Raw genomic sequence first — 21,991 nt, forward strand, 5'->3', positions numbered from 1 at the left:
AATTCCGTTTGTAGGCTAAAATATGAACATTCAAACAAGAAGGACATCTTTTCACCTATGTTCATAGTAGCATTATTTGTAATAGCCAAAACCTGAAGCAAACTAGATGACCCTAAATTAAATATTGTATAGAGAAATTATGGTACATTTACACCATGCAGTAATACTGAGCAGAAAAAGACAATGGACTCTTAAAATTCAGAGGCAAAGGTAGGAAACAAGGAGTATCTTAAGTAAGACATAGATGATAACCCAGAGAATGGAAAAGGGACAATATCTCCTGAGTTAATTGGGAGCATGGGGAGAGGGGAGATGGAGTAAAAAGAATAAAAAGGGGAGAAGAGGAGGGGAGAGGAGGACTTGAGGGAGCAGGAAGATTGAGTCAGGGGAAGAATAGAGGAGAGCAAAAAAAAGTGATACTATAATAGATATAACCATTATGGGTTTAAAGAAATTTCTGACACTAAGGAAATGTCCAGAAGTCTACAAGAATGACAAAAAATAACAATCTAAGCAATAATTTGGAGGTCACATTAAATGCCCTTCTCTGCTAATGAAATCCTTGACTACCTTATAAGAAATTATAGAGCCTTCATCCAGTTGCTGATGGAAGCAGAAGCAGAAACCTTCAGCTAAATAAGGAGCCAGTCTCCTGGAATCTAGTTTCAGAGAGGGAGGAGTGATGAACAAATCGATCAAGATTGGTTGGAGAAACTCAAAAAAAAAAAACAGCTGACCTGAACAAGGGGAACTCATGGACCCCAGACTGATGGGTGGGAAACCAGCATATGACTGATCCAGGCCCCCTGAACATGGGTGTCAGTTAGGAGGCCTAGGCAATCTATTGGGCCTGTGGTAGTGAATTACTATTTATTCTTATTGTACAAATGGATTTTGGGAGCCCATTCCACATAAAGCAACAGTCTCTCAGCCTGGAGACACAGAGGATGGCCTGGACCATGGTCCAAGTTATATGAAAGACTTTGAAAATCACTTATGGAGGCCTCACTTTCCCTGTGAAGCAGAAAGGGGATTAAATAGGGGTCATTGAGGGGCAGGGTAGGAGGGGAGGGAAAAGGAACTGTGGTTGACATGTCAAACAAGTTTGTTTCTACTTTACATTAAAAAATAAAGAAATGATTCCTGAAACAAAACAAGAAAAGAAAAAGAAAAAGGATTTTTAATCTGATTTTATGGATTATGGCACATCACATGGAATCTGCCCAATCTACCTGCACAGCACCATACACATTTGAGTAATTGCTACACATCAGAAACTCATTTTCTCCCCTAGAACTAAACTTCAGTGAATCACATCATTGTGGTTATTTGCACCACCAAGTTACAAGCATTTTAATCATGTATTGCTGAAAGACGATCCAAATCACCAGTTTTCTACAAGTTCCTAAACTATTTGCAATATTTTTAATTACAAAGCTCACAATGGACTGCACTATTCAGAACTTCTAGAAACCAGACATTAAATTTTCTAATCTATCTTCCTACTGCAAAAAACCAGTGCCCATATATGAACACTTGTAGTGGTACTGCAATAAATATATTCTCCCATGCCAGGGCTGCAAAGTCTCCTATTACAAGTAAATCCATACTGAGAGGCACAGAGGACAAAGGCCACTGCCCAGGTTACCACATGTATTAACATAACTACAACCTGGCTCATGTTCCTTTCAGGTACCAACAGAATTAAAAGCTCACTGGGTGGTGGTAGCACATACCTTTAATATCAGCACTTGGGAGGCAGAGGCAGTAAGATCTCTGTGAGTTCATACCAGACGGGCTTACAAGGTGAATCCCAGTACAGCCATGACTGTTACATGGGAAACTCTGTCTTGAAAAACAAGCAGTCAATAACTAAATAATGAAATGAAATAACAGACCTGCTCTGAACACCATATAGTCACCAAGGTATAGATTGTGGTATTACTTATAACTCATTTCAGCAAAGGCAGAAGAAACCATGGCAAGAATCCCAAAATTACCTGACAATAGTATTCCTGACTACTAACACCCCCCCAAAAAGATCCACAATGCCTAGGGCCACCCTATGTCTCAGAAAGCACAGTCCTTCCAGCCCACATTCACACACTAACTGTGGTTACTGTGAAATTGTGCTAAAGAAAAACAGACCACAGATTAGAAAACAATGGGGTATTGATTGGGCTTGGAGATAGAAAAGACAATGTGGGTATGATGTATTTATCATCTCAAAAATTATTTTGAAAACTTGAAACAGGCCTTATGGCCATGTGCTCCAGAGACTTGAGACTTGTATTGCATTTTAAATCTGGGTTCATGGATAATGACACATCACATGGAAACTGCCCAATCTACCTGCACAGCACTATGCACACTTGAGAAATCTCTACACATTAGAAACTCCTTTTCTCCCCTGGAATTAAGCTTCACTGGATCACATCATTGTGGTTAGTTGCACCACCAAGATACAAGCATTCTAATCATGTATTCATGAAAGACAATCAACATCACCATTTTTCTACAAGTTCCTAAAGTATTTGCAATATTTATAATACAAGCCTGAAAATGGAAGGCAAAATTCAGAACTTCTAGAAACCAGACCTTCAGTTTTCCCTGTTCCCAATCAAATTATGCCCATATAGCAAAGTTAGGGAGAGACACCCCTCCAAGTTCAAAGAATTTACATGGGTCAAATTGGATTTTACAAGACAGGGAATCAGACCGCACTCTCCCCACAGATACAGGGAGGACTCAACACACTATCTGTCACACCCCACCATCTGTTCCTCCCAATCTGTAGACAGCATCCCCTAGCTCACCATTTTGAGGTTTCCCAGATCAATGAAGCTCTCAGCTCAGCAGCCGCAGCAACGTCACCACAGCAAACAAAATCGCTGTCACCTCTTCAAAACAAACTTGAAGCCTGGTTTCAGGAAGATCCCAGCAACTCAGGTCTCCTGGAGGGCCTGATTGGACAGTGAGTCTTGAGTGAGAAGAACACCTCCCATAGGTTCAGCGTGTGCTTAAAGCCACAGTATTGTGGTTCCTGGCCACGCCTCCCACACCAGAAAAAAAAATCCTTTTTGTAGATCTGCAACAATTTGCAATTCAATAGTACTCGCCCCAGGCTGAGTTTGCAGACCCTGATATCTTCCTGGTCTCCATAGCAACTTCCCGTTTTCCTCCAGGGGAAGTTGAAGAGTTTCTACACATCAAAGAGCCTCTCTGAGGATGCGGCAATCTAAATCACACCAATTCAAAATGAATTCGAAAAAGCTCACTTGGGAGACACAGCACAGGAATGAAGCAGAGGGCTCCTCATCCTACCTTTGTTCCTTACACTACTGTCCTCTCTGCTCCCTTGCCTTTCTTCAACTCCTGGAAAAAATCACAGGAAAGAAACCGAATAGTGTCCAGTGGTTTCTAACAATGCTGGATGAAGCCAGAGGCTGGTGGGCAGAAGAGAGGTGGGTTAGGAGCACAGGGCACACTGGGAAATGTAGTCCCGAGCCAGTTCTGTGCAGGCTGCAGGGAATCTTCTCTGTGAACTGCTGGCTCACCAGGCTGGCTTTGCAGGTCAATGAGGGAGTGAATCAGTGAATGGGTGACTCAGCGAGGAGAGTGATCCAGTGAACTGAATGCAGACAGCAGACAGGAAGCAGCAGTCAGCATTGCAGTTTAGGAACGACCAGCAGGCTAGCTGGCTAGCCAAGAGGGGCAAGATAAGTGGCAGCTGGGGATTCATTCATGAGCTCGCCAGCTAGCACGTGCTTGCTCCAGCCTAGGAGTCCATGAATAAATAAACGAATGAACGAACAAATGAATGAATAAATTAATAAACGGATGTATGCATGGATTGGGTGCAGTCACAGCGGTGGTAGGCGGGGACTGGGGCAGGCCAGTAGGGATGGAGGGAGCCCAGTGTGGCAGAGTACCTTGGTTCCAGGCTCTGACAGTGTTGGATTTGTGTTAATGAGTTAAATAGCTATTATCGTATGTTACATGAAACAGAAATCGGGCACAAGGAAGTGTCTGGAGATCTACAAATATGACACTAGCTAACAATCTAAGCAATAGAGCAGAGGATACCTTAAATGCCCTTCCCTGATAATGAGATTGATGACTGACTTATGTGCCGCCAGATAGCCCTCATCTAGCAGCAGGTGGAAGTAGAAGCAGACACCCACAACTATTCACTGAACTGAACTGGAATCCAGTTGCAGAGAAGGAAGAGTGATGAGAAGAGGGGTCCAGACTAGACTGCTGAAACCCACATGAACAGCTGACCTGAACATCAGGGAGCTATTGGTCCCCAGACTGATAGTTGGGAAACCAGCATGAGACTGATGCAGAATCCAGGAACATGGGTTTCAGTGAGGAAACCTCGGAAATCTACAGGACCACAGGTAGTAGTTCAATACTTATCCCTAGCATGTGTGTAGACTTTGGGAGCCCATTCTACATGAAGGGATACTCCCTGAGTCAAGACACAAGGGGCTGGGCCTAGGCCCTATCCCAAATGAAACGATAGACTCTGATGACACCCTATGGAAGGCCTGACCCTCCAGAGGGAGGAGAAAGAATATATGATAGGTTGGTTCTAGTTGGGGGGAGATAGGGGAGGATGGGAGGGAGAAGGGAACTGGGATTTTCATGTAAAACAATCTTGTTTATAATTCAAATAAAAAAGAAAAGCAAAAAAATACAACTCCTGCTCCCACTGTTAGAAGTCCCACAAAAAAAGAAATAAAGAATGGCTATAATTGAAAACTAGGTTTTCTGTTAAAAACACATGATTATCAAGTTCACAAGCCTATGTATAAATTGTACTTGTATAATGAAATTTGTCAGGATTTCCCAAATTTCCTCTCTAAAGGGTAATAAATCATGTATTGACCAAGTTTTTGTTTGTATAGCTATAAAGAGACACTATGTACATGGCTAATATTTTATTTTCTTTTTATGAGACAGGTTTTCTCTGTAGCTTTGGAGGCTGTCCTGGAATTAGCTCTTGTAGACCATGCTGGTATTAAAGTCACAGAGACCCACCTGCATTTGCATCCTTAGTGCTGGGATTTAAGTCAAGCACCACTTCACTCTGGCTATGGCTAATTTTTTAAAGGAAAAACATTTAATTGGGTGGCTTACATTTTCAGAGGTTTTGTTAAGTATCATCTTGTTGCAACATGGTAAAATGCAGTCAGACATGGTGCTTTAGAAGGAGCTAGGCATTACACATACTGACCACTGGCAAAGGGAAGTGGTCTGGTACATTGTTCGTGGCATGAGCACATATAAGATCTCAGTATGCACCCCCACCCCAGTGACACACTTGCTTCAACAGTTCCATACCTACAGCAACAAAGCAACCTCATTAGTGTGTCATTCCCTGTGAGCTTATGGGGGAAATTACATTCAGACTAGCACAGGTACTATGCATTAAGGTTCACAAGGAAGTATGATATGTCCTTTTTAATGAATAATGAACCCAACCTAATGAGAACGACTAAATTTTAAGTTTGTTTTCACACCAGAATTTATTAGACTATGAAATTTTTGCTGGGGCACACCTAAGGCCCCATGATAAATTACCTAAAGTATTCAGCTTTGATTTCACACAATTTGGGAATAGTTAACACATTGTGGATTATCCTCGAATTGAACAGAGAGGCTAGTGAGGAAATTTTTTCACACTAGTTATATTTCTTGAGTAGCCTGTTTTAACAATTTTGCTTCTAATGACTTGTACATGTTAAACTTTTATTTTTCCTGCTTTTTCATGTGCCTAAAGATAAGCCATACCATCATAAATTCCAATGCATTCTACTATATTTTTGGTATTAATGGTCAAACATATATGTGAATCAGAATCCTGACTGTATTGAGCATAGTAAATAAATATCTTTTAGACATGGAAAAATACTTTAGTCAGTATCACTACTACACCCAAAACTGTGCTAGAAAAGGAGAACCCAGTGACACACATATTCTTGACTAGCAGACAAAGTACTAGAACCCCACGACACCAGTGATCTTTACATTCCTTCTTTGGAGAATATTATGTTTATGAAAGACAAAACAAAACCTTCTTCAACATACCTTTGCAGATTTCTAGTTTTGGCAAGTTATATTTAATCCAATGAAAAACATCTGTTAGTCTCATGAATTAGTTTAGATTGCATGGCAATGCTGTTTGATGACAAATGTCTGTTTTAAGAAATCTTTTTTCCTTTGAATATAATCTTTATCAATTTTAATGGGCATTGGGTTCTCCCACACCCCCACCCTCACATCCCCAGGGGAAACCAAAGCAAAATCTCTTCCCTATGTAACACATATGTCAGTTTTTATTCAGAGCTCAAAGTTTCTCTAATGTATACAGGTTGCTTTAATTTAGCAGTTTCTTTTTAATCTAATATCTCTCAATGCTGATTTTTCCATTTCAGTAGCATTTGAAAAAATATAAAGTTAATAGTCTAATATTTAATCTATCTCTGGAAGTCTTAATTACCCCCTTTGAGTTTATTGAGCATATCTTTTAAGGAACCTCATAAAGTGTTAATTTAAGTAATCATTTTTTCTTATTTTGTTTTTTGAGGCAGGGTTTCTCTGTGCCTTTGGAGCCTCTCTTGGAAACAGTATTTTTAGGATGGTCTCAAACTCACAAAGACCTGCCTACCACTGCTACATGGGTGCTGGTATTACAGGTTTGCACCATCACCACCTGGAATATGTAATATTTATTAAGAAAAAATCAGAAGTCAGATAAGGGGGTAAGAACCAGAAAGAATACAGAACCAGTTGAGCAGCCATCAGTGACTCCTACCTCTTCAATTTATCAACCATACCTGAGAAAGATCCTGTCTCAGTTCCTCCTTACTAATTCCTCTCTCCAATCTCTCCACATTTTTCCAAACCTCTATGATATTTTTGGTCACTTAACTGGTAGCTCTGCTTTCTGATGCTATACAAGCTTTATTATGAAAATATCATTAAATACCACACAATCCCCAGAACACCTTATCTATCTCACATGTTTGCTACTTCCATTCCTCATATGAAAGTCTCCATGACAGATGTCTCATAGCATGGACATCTCAACATCCTGTCGTCTCAAACGCAACTCAGCTTCATCTTCACAGTTTCATGCAGTGAACTCTCACAGAGTCTTCATGTTGAGTCTGACATTCCAAACCATAGATGTGTCATATTGTGAAGAACTGACCACAGAAGAATCCATCATCTGTATAATTTGCATCTTTATTGTTTACATAGTCAGTAAAAAAATAGATGATTCTGCCATTATTTTGTGGACCCTACCAAACTTGGATCAAATTTGCAAGTTTTTGAATAATGTTGCTCCTGAGACAAGAAATTACTTTGTCTACTCCTTCTATAATGTTAAAGCACTGCTGGATGGAGTCGTTAACTTGGGCTACCTTCCTAGACTTTAAATGCAGAGCAGGGTTCTTCTATAATGCTGTCAAAAAACCTTAAAAATTACTGTCCCTTTCCCATCAGTGGATTGCCATAAGAAACTACTAATGCTCTTTTCCTTAACAAAATAGAGACTTTCATATCTTCCTCCTTGTGTCCTTTTCACTGTAGACCAGAAGGAGTCAACAGTAATGACCATCAACAGAAGCAATAATTTGTCTAAGACATCAATCAGCCAATTACTCTTAACCTCAGCATTATTCACTTTCTTGAGGTGTGTAGAGATTAAGAAAGATTCAAGACCAAAATATCACATAGATGAACTCTAGCTAAATATTTCATGAAATCTTCTAAGACCCTGTGATTACTTACCAGGCCAAGATCAGCCAATACAATCAAAAAGGAATGCAGCCAGGTTTGGCCTAGAGGGCCACAGCAAGACAAGAATATGACTGTTTATTGACAGAAAACAGACTTTTATATCTGTGTCAGAAACATAAGATAGTGGAAATTCCAGGATCAATTCAGTTTTAGTTACCAGGAAAACATGAAAATTGCAAGCCATACAGGGTAAAAAAGATTAATGTCTAAGAACAATTTTCTTTTAAGCTTATGTACTTCCTAGATTACTAAGAAATAATATAGAGGAATACAGATTAGCCTGATTGCTTGATTGCCTGATGGAGTTCATCAGTTCATCAGGAACCAGTAGGTACATTGTGTCCCAAGAGCCATGAGCTTTAGCCTGAATATTCTATGACACACATTTCTCAAGGCAGATAGGTCAGACTAACTGCATGGTGCCCTGCAGAGCCTGGTACCTTACCCTGGCCGCCAGGGTCTGCCATTACTCTGGCATCCCTGTCTTTTGTGTCCTACGACTACAGCCAATTAAGCACTATAGAGACCATTTATAGATTTTGCCATTTAAAGTCTTGATACTGTCAACTTCTTCCAAAGGCAGGCAGATCTCTGTGTGTTCGAGGCCAGCCTGGACTCCTGAGGGAGTGCCAGGATAGGCTCCAAAGCTACACAGAGAAACCCTGTCTAGAAACACGCCAAAAAGAACACCTGTTTTTGGACAATGAAGATAAAATTATACAGTGTAAAAAAGAAAGTATCTTCAACAAATAGTGATGGCATAACTGGGTGCTGGCATGTAAAAAACTGCAGAGATCCTTATCTAGCACCATGCACACAACATAAGTCTAAATGTATCAAAGACCTCAGCATAAATCCAGCCACACTGACCCTCTTAGAAGAGAATGTAGTAGGTATCCTAGAAGAATTTGTAAAGTAGAATACTTCCTGAACACACCACATGTAGCCCAGACACAAAGATCCACAATAAATAAAAGGGACTTCCTGAAACTGAGAAGCTTCTGTAAGTCAAATGTTGTAGTCAACAAAACAAACAGCATTCCATAAAATGGAAAAAGATATTCATCAACCCCACATTTCACAGTGGGCTGGTTTCCAACATATACAAAGAAAACAAGAAGCTCATACAAAAACATCAAAAAATCCAATTAAAAAGTGGGATACAGAAATAGAAACTTTTCATAGAGGAATCCAAAATGGCTGAAAGACACTTGAGAAAGTGCTCAGCATCCTTAGCAATCAGGAAAATGCAAACCAAATCACCACTGAGGTAGCATACAGCTCCTGTCAGAATAGATAAAATCAAAAACAACAATGACAATTTATGATGAAGACAATGTGGAGAAAGGAGAACACTCTTCCAGTGCTGGTGGAAATGGAAAGTCCCACAGCCACTATGGAAATAAGTACAGTGGTTCCTCCGAAAAATGGGAATCAGAGTACCACAAGATCCAGCATTTCCACTTTGTAGGCATATAGCCAAAAGTGGCATATTCATACAACAAGGACATCTGTTCAACTATGTTCATAGCAGCATTATTTGTAACAGCCACAAAGTGGAAGCAACCTAGATGACGTTAAACTGAATAATGGATACACAAAATGTGGTAGATTTACATAATGGAGCAGAAAAAATGGCATCATAAAACTAACAGGGAAATGGATGGAAGTAGAAGAAATTATCCTGGGTGAAGTGAACTAGTCAAAAAAACATGGTATGTACTCACTTGTGTATGGGTTTTAGACATGGAAGAAAGGATTACCATCTTACAATCCACACTCCCAGAGAAGCTAGGAAACAGGGAGAAACGTAAGAGAGATTACCACATGACCCCCAGAGAAGGGGAAAGGGACAAGGTCTCCTGAGGTCACTGGGAGCATGGGGGAGGAGAGAGGGAGTTAAGAGAATGAGAAGGGGAGAAGAGGAATTGAGGAAGCAGAAAGAAGGAGTCAGTGGTAGAATACAGCAGAGCAAGGAAAGAGATTCCATAATAGACACAGCCATTATAGGTTTAATGAGAAATCTGGCACTAGGGAAATGTCCAGTGATCTACAAGGATGACACCAACTGACAATCTAAGCAGTAGTCAAGGGTTTACTTTAAATGCCCTTCTCTGATGAGATAGTTGACTACCTGATATGCCATCCTAGAGCATTCATCCAGTAGCTGCCGGAAGCAGAAGCAGACACCTACAGTAAACATTGAGCCAAACTCTTGGAATCTAGTTTCAGATAGGGAGGACTGATGAGGAAATGAGTCAAGAGCAGGCTGGAGAAACTCACAGAAATAGCTAACCTAACAAAGTGGGAGCTCATGGACCACAGACTGACAGCTTGGGGAAACAGCATAGGACTGATCCAGGGCCCCTGAACATGGGTGTCAGTTAGGAGGCCTTGATAATCTATGGGGCCTCAGGTAGTAGATTAGAATTTATCCCTAGTGTATGAAGGGACTTTGGGAGCCCATTCCACATAAAGAAACACCATCTCAGCTTAGAGGAGTAGGCCTATGCCTTGCTCCAAATGATATGACAGACATTAAAGACCACACATGAAAGGTTTCCGCTTCACTGGGGACAAGAAAGGGGATAGAATAAGGGGTCAGTGAGGGGCAGGAGAGGAGGAGGGGAGAGGAAACTGAGATTGACATGTAAAACAAGGTTGTTTCTAATATAAATTGAAAAAGGAAAGAAATACTTCCCGAACCAAAAAAAAATGCAAAAAAAAAAAAAGAAACATGATTTTCAATCTGATCCCTTGGCCTATGGCACATAACTGGGAATCTGCCATATGTACCTGTACAGAACCTGGTACACTTGATGTGTTGAGATATCTCTGCACATCAGAAATTCCTTTTCTCCCCTGGAACTTATCTTCACTGAGTCACATCATTGTGGTTATCTGCAATACTAAGTTACAAGCATTCTAATAAATTACTCATTAAAGACAATCCACATAACCATTTTTCTACAAGTTCCTAAACTATTTGCAACATTTATAATACAAACATGAAAATGGAATGCAATATTCAGAACTTCTAAAAACCAAATCTATAGTTTTCTAATTTGTTTTCCCACTGCAACCAAAAATCAATGCCCACATGTGAACACTGGACTGTGATACTGCAAGAATTATATCCCCCCATGGCATGGCTGCAGATTCTCCCATTACCCAGTAAATCCATCCTGAGAAGCACAGAGGACAAAGGCCATTGCCCAGGTCACTACATATACCAATGGAACTGCACTCTGGCTCATGTTCCATTTAAGTCCCAACAGAGTTGAAAGCTCACTGGGTGTTGGTGGCACACACCTTTAATAACAGAATTTGGAAGGCAGAGGCAATAAGATCTCTGTGAGTTCATACCAGACTTGTCTACAAGGTGAGTCCCAGTACAGCCATGAATGTTTCAGAGGTAAAACTTTTCTTGAAAAACAAGTAGTCAATAACTAAATAAATAAATAAATGAAATGATGGCTCAAAAGACTTGCTCTGAAAACCATATATTCACCATGGTATACCTTGTGTTTTTTTTTCCTACAATTCAGTTCAGCAAAGCCAGAGGATAACAATGGTAAGAAACCACAAAACACCTGCCACTAGTTATCCTGACAGCAAACCTCCGCCAGAATCCCATATCAATAGACTCAGATATCACAGTCCTTCCACCCCTGTCCTTACCGCACAGTAGACAGAGCCATAGTCCAGAAAGTTTGTATTTTAGTAGTCATTCCTCCTCTCAGGTATAGCAACTCTGTTTCTCATGCAAAGCACAGGGTCCTTTGTGTTCATTATCTGTTACACACTCAGTGTTCATTGCAGCAAATGCATTGCTTCAGAGCTGGGAAATCCTGTAACCAAACACAGGTAACCTTCACCCAGTCACAGGTGTTACTGTGAAACTGAGGTAACGAAACACAGGCCAGGAATTAGAAAACAATGTAGTTTTGATAGGGCTTGGAGGCAGAAAAGACAGTGTGAATATGATGCATTCATAATCTCAGCCCATGACTGTGGTCACCCCAATCACCAGGCAGATTCGAAAACTTGCTGCAAACTGCATGAAGCTTTATTGTTTTTTACCGAGCTAACCCCATGTTAGCTCGGGTCTTTCACCCACCTGCCATGGCGGATGGCTAGCAAAGATACCTTGAACAGGCTGCCGAGTGATCTTGTAGGGCAGCGTAAGGAGAGTATCTAGGGGTATGCACAGGCTCAGGACTGGTGTGCCTCCAGGCTTGGAAGGCTTGCCATATTTTGATTGGACAATTGATTGTTATGGCCCAAAGGCCCTCCCAGGGTGGTTGCTATGCTCTGCGAGTCATTGCTGTGCACTTTTCCATAAAGCACACCCAGAGCCATAAAGCATAGTGTCACTAGCTAACTTCTGATTGGTTCCTTACCACAAGGCAGGCACCTAAACTCTAGTGACCAAGGCAAGGTCAGAAAAGCACGTGTCTAGCTGTTATGGCTGCCAAAATGGGGAACTGGTCCCTTCAAGTTTACATTTCATGAACAAACTTATCTAGCTCTGACTGTATGTTTCCTGGCGTATTACAATTAATACTTTCCTATTCCGTCCAGTAAGCTAGCCAATAATTCACCACAAAATAAAATCTCTTCTCATAACTAACAAAAGATACAAATGAAAACAGGAAAGTTACAAGAAATAAATTCATTTAAATGAAAAAGAAAAAAATACAAAGCTCACTTTTAATGGATTCAGCAACCCTGGATGGCCTTCCAGGAACCCAGAGAGGAGATGGGAAATGTAGATACAATAAACCATGAGTCTTGTTTCTGGGGGATTGTTTAAGTACTCTGTGGGTGTGTTCATGAGTATCTTTGTGGGAAGCATCATTGTTTGTCATGATTTTGCTTTCTGAGATGCAGCAGGTGTTGGAGAAAAATGTGGGAAAGTAGCTTGGGTGGCAACTCCACCATAAGATTTCACACTCTTTGGGTATATGGAAGCCAGTGGCTAGAATAAAGCTTTACCATAAAATTAATATGACTATCTAGCTTGTATAGGCAACCATAGTAGGTGGGTGGGGTGATTCCCTGTCCTACTGGTGGAAGAGTTCCAAGAATATTAAAAATTAAAGAGTTATTTAAGGATAGAAAGGGAAATCTGTGTTCTGTGGTTTCCTGCTGAGGTCAGATGAACAGAAGATACTTTTTTCCTGGTTGTCACTGGGATTTCACACAACCAGGAAAGTAAAGAAAGAACCAGATCTCAAACAAAAAAAATAGGTCTTTCCCCTTCAGTAGGGTGGAAGATGGCTCCATTGCTTTCAATGTAAATTTGAATCTTTAGATGTCAATAAGCTAGGAAGAATCTGTTAAAGAGCTCTATTGTTAGACAGCACATCTTCCTCCAGGTGCAGGTGGGAAAACAAACACAGCTGCATTGTTTAAGTTTCTCTACATGAATGGTATTGAAGAGCGCATGTCTCCATGTATCTATAGAGTAGATTCATTAGAATGTCTCACAAGCTGTGGTCACTATATTCCAACCATGGCTTCCGACCAATGGAAATTTAAAGAATCTAGTAGATTGTTTTTGAGCCTTTAGCTAAATCAAGTGAAGAATGCAGTAATTGTTCAGTCCATGAGGCTGGACATGTCAGCCTGTCTCCTCATACACAGAAATCCCAAAGAAGTTGGCTCCAATGCTAGTAAAGGAATGAATTTGGTAGTGACAACTAGAACAAGCAGGAAAAAGAGAGAGCTTCCTTCTTCAATATTTTTTATATATGTTGTCTCCCGCCAGAAAGTGAGATCCAGGTTATAAGTGGATCATATTCTCTGATTGATTATTTATTTTTGTTGTTTTTGTTGTTGTTCCTTTGTGTCTGTTTTCAAGAAATGTTTTATGTGTGAGGCTCTGGAAATCGTTCTATAGTAGAGACTTGTCTGAAACTCAGAAAGTCCCACTATCTCTCCCTCCTGAATCCTGGTGTTAAAGTGTGCACTGCTACCAAGCACCTAAAGGTGGATCTTATCACCTCAGGTGACCAAGATTAATGATCAGCTTTCCTATTTAAAAACCTTTAATTAATTAAAATCCCTTCGGGTGTAAGCAACTCTAGCACCTGCAAGTAATAAGCCACAGCAAATATAGGTCTTCATTTGTTTTCCCATTGTTGCTGGGGTTTTAAGGCAAATCATCAGCTCCTATAGCCCCATCAGGCGGGGATCAGCCCTCTGTCTCACCTCAGTTGTGGTTCTGCAAGGGGCCCAGAAGCAGTTCTTGTCTCCTGAAGGGAATGATCTGGTACCCATGAGATGGTTACTCTGGCTCCAGGGTAGTGTCTACCCATCATAGTTAATTTTTACATGTGGGATGTGACTGTCCTTCGATGCTCTACTGTTCCATCCTAGATGGCTTCATGTTTAGGACAGTGGCTCTTAACCTTTGTCCCTTTAGAGTTCAGAGGTTCACTCTTTTATCATCATGGTGGGACATGGTGGCATGCTGGAAGACACGGTGGTGGAGGAGCTGAGAGTCCTACATCTTGACCAGCAGGCAACAGGAAGTGTTCTCGTCTTTGTATTGATTCTTAAGTGTGGTTCGCCCTCACAAGATTACACTTTCCCCAAATTCATTCTTTCTAGTACTACATCCATGATAAAATTTCTTTTTACTGAAGTGTTTTTCATGTGAGGCAGAAGAGGTGATCTCTGTAAGTTCCAGGCCTAGCATAACAACTGCAGGCCAGACAGGGTTAGAAAGAGACTGTGTCTCAAAACAGACTCAATCCAAAAATTTCTAATTAATAAACTTTAGAATTGTAAAAAATGCTTTAACATATAAAGTGCTTAACTTACAACTATCCCTTCACTTTGGCCTTCTAAAGACAGTTGCTGTGCATTCCTGTAATCCAGTGCTTTTGATGACAGTTAAAATGCAGACAGAAGAAATCCTAGCAAGTCTATTTATGTGGCATGGCAAACAAGAAAACCTGTCTCAAACATGCAAAGTGTAAACAAGAAACACCTAAAGGAGTTCTCTCGTATTTACACCCTAACCATGACACGCACGCCCAACTACCACACGTAAAGAATCACACACATACAAACAGACATAAGTAAATAAATAATAAAATTATAATAGGATGGTTTGGCACAAATTCTTTATTGCAACCTGGGCACCAGTGCCATGCAAGGTTCTGTGAATTTGTGGCCAAACACATCTGCATTCTGAGTTCGAGAACAGCCAAAGATATGTAGAGAAACCTTGTCTAAAAAGAAAATTCCAACTCTGATTATCATTGACTCATCATGATATCTTTTTCCAAAATACACTGAAGTATTCGAGCTTTACCTCACAAGAAGTAGCGAGGAAAAGGACAATATCTCTTAAAGTCATTTTTTGATGTCTGCCAGTGGTGGGTGTCAAATTATTTTCAGATATGAAGATAGCTGAATATGGTAGCAGTTGCAGGCAGATCTTGAATTCAAGCAATTTGGACTACATAGTGAATATGATGGTAAGACATTTCTCAATCTCTCTCTCTCTCTCTCTTAAATATATGTACAGCAAATAGCCACACTTAAGAGTGCCATTTTCTATGAGTTTATGAGGGCCAATTGCATTCAGACTACCACAGGTACTATTTATTAAGGTTCACAAGGAAGTATGATAAGTCCTGAGCGAATAAACAGTTAACCCATCCTACTGAGTAAGACTAAAAGTATAAATTTGTTTTAATATCAGAATTTACTAGACCATGAAATTTTTGTGGGGCATACCTAAAGCCCTGTGATAAATTACGTGAAGCATTCAGCTTACATTTAATCAAACTTGAGTATAATGAAAAGGTTGTTCCTTATACTGGAATTGGACAGGGAGGCTAGTGAGGAACTTCTTGAATACCATATATATATATATATATATATATATATATATATATTTGGTTTTTAAAGACAGGGTTTCTCTGTGGCATTGGAGGCTGTCACAGAACTAGCTCTTGTAGACCAAGCTGATCTCATACTCAAAAAGATCCACCTACCTCTGCCTCCCGAGTGCTGGGATTAAAGGCATGCACCACCACTGCCTGGCCCAATTATATGTTTTCAGATGCCTGTTTTAACAACTTTTCTTCCAATTGCTTGTACATGTTAAAATTTACAGGTGTCTAAAGTTAAGCTATACCATCATTAATCCCAAGGCATTCTTGTGTACTTTCTGTTATTAATGGTGAAAAATATATGTGAATCAGAAGTGTAATAGTAATGAACATAATAAATAAATGTCTTTTAGACATTTATTAGTCAGTAACACCACCATACCCAAAACTGTTCCTGTAAAGCAGACCCCAGTGCCACTCATGACAAGCAGACACAATCCTAGAACCCCATGACACCAGTGGTCTTTAGATTCCTTTGTAGGATGTTTTTATGTTTGTGTACATTGTATGAGGGATCTGCATGTAGGAGGTCTATGAGAAAGCCAACCCCAGGGAGTGCTGCTTTGGGATCCTGTTTAACTGCAACCACATCTACTGTCTCAAGTATATCCGCAAATGGAGAAGTGCTAAGCAATTTGAGAGCAAGATTATAAAGCGAGACTCCTCCCCATTCTTCTTTTCTGCTTTCTTTTTCCTGGAAGATTTTAGTATATTGTGCCAAATGCCCACCTGAAGTACAACATTTAAATACATGTATTTTATCATGACCCTGGGTGCTCTAATTGGGATTTCCTCTTTGTACTTCAGTTAGCTGCTAGGTTAATCTGCCTGCTATTTTGTTTGTATAATGAAAAACATTGTATCTGTTACTAGGCTATTCACACTTTTTGAGGAGATTGTGTTTAATTAATTAGACTGTGTAGGCATTGTGAACAAACTTATCTAGCTCTAAATGTATGTTTCCTGGTGCTTTACAATTACAACTTTCCTATGCCATCTATTAAGCTAGCAAATAATCCAGCATACATTAATGTTCCCATAACTTAACAATAGACACGCAATCCTAACAGAGCCAAGTTACAAAAAATCAATTTATTTAAACAAAAAAAGAAAGAATAAGCTCACCAGACTACTCTCCATTGCCAGTGGTCAAGATGTGCAATTCCCAGCTCCTTCTATACCACGATCTCTGCCTGCATTCTACCATGTTGTAACATGAAGATACTTAATAAAAAACTCTAAAAATGTAAGCCACACAATTAAATGTTTTTCCTTTAAAAAATTAGCCATAGCCAGAGGGTATTATTTCGTGACTTTAATCGAAGCACCCAGAATGCAGAGGCAGGTGGATCTCTGTGAGTTTGAGACCGTTCTGGTCTATAAGAGCTAGTTCCAGGACAGCCTCCCATGCCACAGGGAACCTGTTTTAAAGAATAAAATAAAATAATAGCCATGTACATGGTGTCTCTTCACAGCTATACAAAAAAAATAAAAAACTTGGTCAATACATGATACATTGCACTCTAGAGGGGAAATTTGGGAAACCCTGACAAATTTCCATTATACAAGATCATATTATACACAGGCTTGTGAACTTGCTGCTCCTCATATGTTATTAGTAGAAAGCCTAGTATTCAATTATAGCCATTCTTTATTTCATGTAACATACAATAACAGCTATTTAACTCATTAACCCCCACCAACACCCCAAAAGCCCAGAGCCCATCCGCTTGCTTGCATTGGGCTCCCTCCCTCCCTCCCTGCTGGCTGGCTCCAGTGCCTTCCCGCAACCACTGCTGCTGCCGCACCCAATCCATCCATTCATCCATTTATTAATTAATTTATTCATTTGTTCGTTCGATTTTTCATTTATGGACTCCAGGGTGGGAGCGAGCATGCAGGTGCTGGCAAGTCTAGAAGGAAAACCCCCTCCCCCATCACCACGCTTGCCCCACCTGCTCGCCAGCTGCCACTTCCTAAACTGCATCATTGACTTGACTGCTGCCACCTGGCTGCTGCCTGCATTCAATCCACTCCTTAGCTCAGCTCTCTCTGTCACTGATTCACTGATTCACTACCGCATTCACTAGCAAAGCCAGCCTGGGGCTTGAGTTTTCCTGCTCCCTGCAGAGAACATTCTCAGGACTACATTTCCCAGTGTGCCCTGCGCTCCCGAACCGTCACTCTTCCGCCTGCCCGCTTCTGGGCTTCCTTCCCGGGATGGTACAATCCTTAGAACACTGGTAGGTCTGTTACTTGTAATTTATTTACAGGGGGGAAGACAGGGCAGGGAGGGGAGGAAGGTCAGGGGAGAGAGGGCAAGAGAGGGAGGGTGTTAGTGTAAAGGGACGCTGTGGAGCTCTGTGGAGCTCCATCCCTGTGCCGTATCTACCGCTTGAGATTTTTCTAATTCATTTTGCTTTGGTCTGATTTAAATTCCTGCATCATCAGAGAGGCTCTTTGGTGTGTAGAAACTTGTGAATTATATCCTGGAAGACAAAGGGAATTTCCTATGGAGACCAGGGAGATATCAGGGTCTGCAATCTGAGCCTAGAGCCAGTGCTATTGAAATGAATATGGTTGCAGATCTACAGAAAGGATTTTTTTTCTTGTGTGGGAGGCATGGCCAGGAACCACAATACTGTGTCTTTAAGCACACTCTAACCCTATGGGAGGTGCTCTTGTCATTCAAGCCTCACTATGCAATTATTCCCTCCAGGAGACCTGCCAGTCACAAGAGGTGCCAGAATCTTGCTGTCACCAGGCTTGACTTTGAAGAGGAGACAGCAGTTTTCTTTGCTGTGGAGTGTTGCTGTTGCAGGGAGCTGAGCTGAGAGCTTCAGTGATCTGGGAAACAACAAAATGGTGAGCTAGGGGATGCTGTCTGCCGATGTGGAGTAGAAGACAGTGAGGTGTGGCTGACTGTGTGGTGAGTCCTACCTGTATCTGCGGGGAGAGTGAGGCCAAATTCCCTGTCTTGGGAAATCCCATTTGGCCCATGTAAATAGTTCCACCTAGGAGGAGGTCTCACACTAACTTTTCTCTGCAGGCTTAATTTGATCAGAGTATTGTGATCAGGGAGCTGGGTATTGAAGCAGGTTTCTAGTCAACTTAAACATTCTTTTTTTCTGTTTGGATTTTTGGAGACTGGGTTTCTATGTGTAGTTATGGAGTCTATCCTGGCACTCACTCTAATTCACCAGCCTGGCCTTGAACTCACAGAGATCCACCTGTCACTGCCTCCCAAATGCTGGGATTAATAATGTTTGCCACCAATGCCCAGTACAACTTCAACATTCTTGATGAATATATGCAAAGCAGCTTGCCTAACTCAGAGATTCCTAGGTTTCCAGTATTTTCTTGATATCAAACACTCTACATTTAACATTTACGTGTAATCTCCATGCATAGTTAATTTTGTACAGGTTGTCCAGAGGCATCTCATGTGTTGGATAGCAGTCCCCTATTACACCATAATGTAAGAGAGTAGATTTGTTGATATAAAGGATTTACCAATGCTTAGGAAATAGAATTTATCCCAAAATAGAATTGAGCTTTGGGAGCACTGCCTCTGTAACAGCCAAAGATAAGTATATTCTAACCAGCCTTGTTTGGATGCCAGGATACACATTTGTTCATCAGGATTGTCCAGACATTTGGCTCCAAACCATTACAAAGAATCTACCCCTGATTTACCACAAGCCACTAGGCCCATTCCCATATCAAAGTATTACCCCTCTAACAAGCTGGACAAGGAGGCATTACAGGGACACAAAAAACTTAAATCCTATTGTCATAAAATTCTAGTTGTTTTTTTTTCTTGAAAATAAACATAATTATTTCAGGTGGGCAATATGACACTAGGTAATAATTATTTGTAAATAAAACACAGTTGTGTTAATAACTCACCTCATCAAGCAAGGCTTTCATGTCAGCCCTCAGGCAGGGAGGACTTAGTAACAGCCTGGGGTCTAGGGCTTGGGGCATGATGTATTGAAAATAAAACTGAACTGTTTCTCTAAAATCTGCAATATGTTTGGGAGAGCTGGCAATGATCTGGGCCAATGAAATTTTTGAAGGGTTGCTTCAAATCCTGAGAATCGTAGTCTTTCCACCCTATTGGGAGCTATTACCTGTGATAAGGTCACTGTATCTTAAGTCATTAATGGTCTTGAGATATTCTGTTTACCTTGTGGGGCATTGCTTGATAGTCTCCTCCTGAATTTCTTCCATTATATGTTAGTTTTTGATAAATTCATATTGTTCTCCCATAGCCTTCCCTCCTCCCACCCCATTTATGTATCATACAGGATGCTATTCTTCTCAAGAAGCTTAGTTAGTCTGGGGCATATCGTCTATAATATCTAGCTTTTATCTTTTCTACCTTCTACTTGTCTATCTTTCATGTCCCTATGACCTCAGGATCCTCTTCTTTAAAGACAATGATGTACTTAAAAATTTATGTAAGGAAAGTCCTGGTTGTGTGATTGTATTTTACTCAAGTCTAGTATCCACTCCTAAGGACTTGCATTTTTTTTGGTTTATGGTTTTTATCGTTAAAGAAATGGACAAGAAATCTTTAATGTGCTCTAATACAAGTCTCTAGTCTCTGGAACACATGGCCATAAGGACTCTTTCAACTTTTCAAAATAATTTTTGAGATTATAATTTATAAATTATAAATTATTTTGAGATTATCATACTCCCATAGACTTTTCTGCCTTTCAGCCCTATTAATACCCCATTGTTTTTAAGTCTGTGTCCTGCTTTTCATTTTTTATTAGTTCAAATTAGGAACAAGCTTGTTTCACATGTCAATCTTTTCTCCCTCTCCCTGCCCTCACCCTCACCCTCACCCCTCATATCCTACCCCAACCTACCCCCCACCAATACTCCCCTCCACTCACCAGGCAGGGTAGGGCCTCAACACGGGCTCCACAAAGTCCACCACATCATCCTGGACTAGCCCTCTGTCCTTCTTCATGTGTCCAGGTCAAGAGTGCATTCCTTAACATGGGATGGACTCTCAAATATCTTCTTATGCTAGGGAAAAATGCTAATGAACTACCAGTGGACCCCTAGAGTACGGAGGCCTCCTCATTGACATCCATGTTCAGGGGTCTGGATCAGTCCTGTACTGGCCTCCCAGACAGCATCTGGGGTCAATGTGTTCCCCTTTTTCAGGCTGGCTGTTTCTGTGGGTTTCTCCAACCAGGTACCAACCCCTTCGGTCTTCATTCCTCCCTCTGTGCAACTAAGTTCCAGAGTTCAGTTCAGTGTGTATCTGTGGATGGCTGCTTCTGATTCCATCAGCCACTGGATGAGGGCTCTTGGATGGCATAAAAAGTAGTCACCAATCCCATTTCAGGAGAAGGGCGTTTAGGTTATCCTCTCCACCATTGAGTGTATTGTCAGTTCACGTCATACTTGTAGGTCTGGAAATCTCCCTAGTTTCAGATCTCTCCTCAGACTTATAATGGCTCCCCCTCTAATATGGTATCTCTCAACCTGCTCTCCTTTATTCTTTCCCCAACTCAATATTTCTGATCCTCCATTTCCTCCTCTCTTCTCCTCTTCTCCTGCTCTCATTTAGGAAGCCGCCCTCCCCTCATGCTCCCAATTAGCTCAGGGGCTCCTGCCCCTTCTCATTCCTGTGGTCCATGCATTTATCCCCTAGAGTACTTCATGTTTCCTAATTTCTTTGGTGAAAAGGATTGTAGGCAGGTATTCCTTTGCTGTATGTCTAAAATTCATATATGAGTGAGTATATACCATGTTTGTATTTTGTCACTGGGTTACCTCACTCAGGATGGTTTCTTCTAGTTCCATCCATTTGCCTGCGAATTTCAAGATTCTATTCCTTTTTTCTTCTGAGTAGTACTCCATTGTATAAATGTATCACATTTTCTCTATCCATTCTTCAGTTGAGCGGCATCTAGGTTGCTTCCAGCTTCTGGCTATTACAAACAAGGCTGCTATGAACATGGTTGAAAATACGTCCTTATTGTATGAGTGTGCATTATTTGGGTATATACTCAAGAGAGGAATTGCTGCATTTTGAGGTAGACTAATTCCCATTTTTCTGAGCAACTGCCATAGTGATTTCCAGAGTGGTCTTACAAGTTCGTACTCCCACCAGCAATGGAGGAGTGTTCCTTTTTCTCCACATCCTCTCCAGCATAGATTGTCATAGGTGTTTTTGATTTTAGCCATTCTGACAGGTGGGAGGTGGTATCTCAGAGCTGTTTTGCGTTGCATTTCTC

The 21,991-nt window shown here is 40.8% G+C and overlaps 1 protein-coding gene across 1 annotated transcript in view; it reads right to left on the reverse strand.

Annotated features, from left to right (window-relative positions):
• Positions 1 to 19,715, reverse strand: part of LOC113838698 (zinc finger protein 431-like) — a 45,488-nt gene extending 25,773 nt beyond the window's left edge. The window contains exon 1 of the mRNA XM_035453542.1: positions 19,638 to 19,715. Within this exon, the coding sequence (XP_035309433.1) occupies positions 19,638 to 19,715 (78 nt within the window). The remainder of the gene's footprint in view (positions 1 to 19,637) is intronic.
• Between the last annotated feature and the right edge of the window lie 2,276 nt (positions 19,716 to 21,991).

Source organism: Cricetulus griseus, unplaced genomic scaffold, assembly GCF_003668045.3.
Source record: "Cricetulus griseus strain 17A/GY unplaced genomic scaffold, alternate assembly CriGri-PICRH-1.0 unplaced_scaffold_1, whole genome shotgun sequence".
Classification (NCBI taxonomy): Eukaryota; Metazoa; Chordata; class Mammalia; order Rodentia; family Cricetidae; genus Cricetulus; species Cricetulus griseus.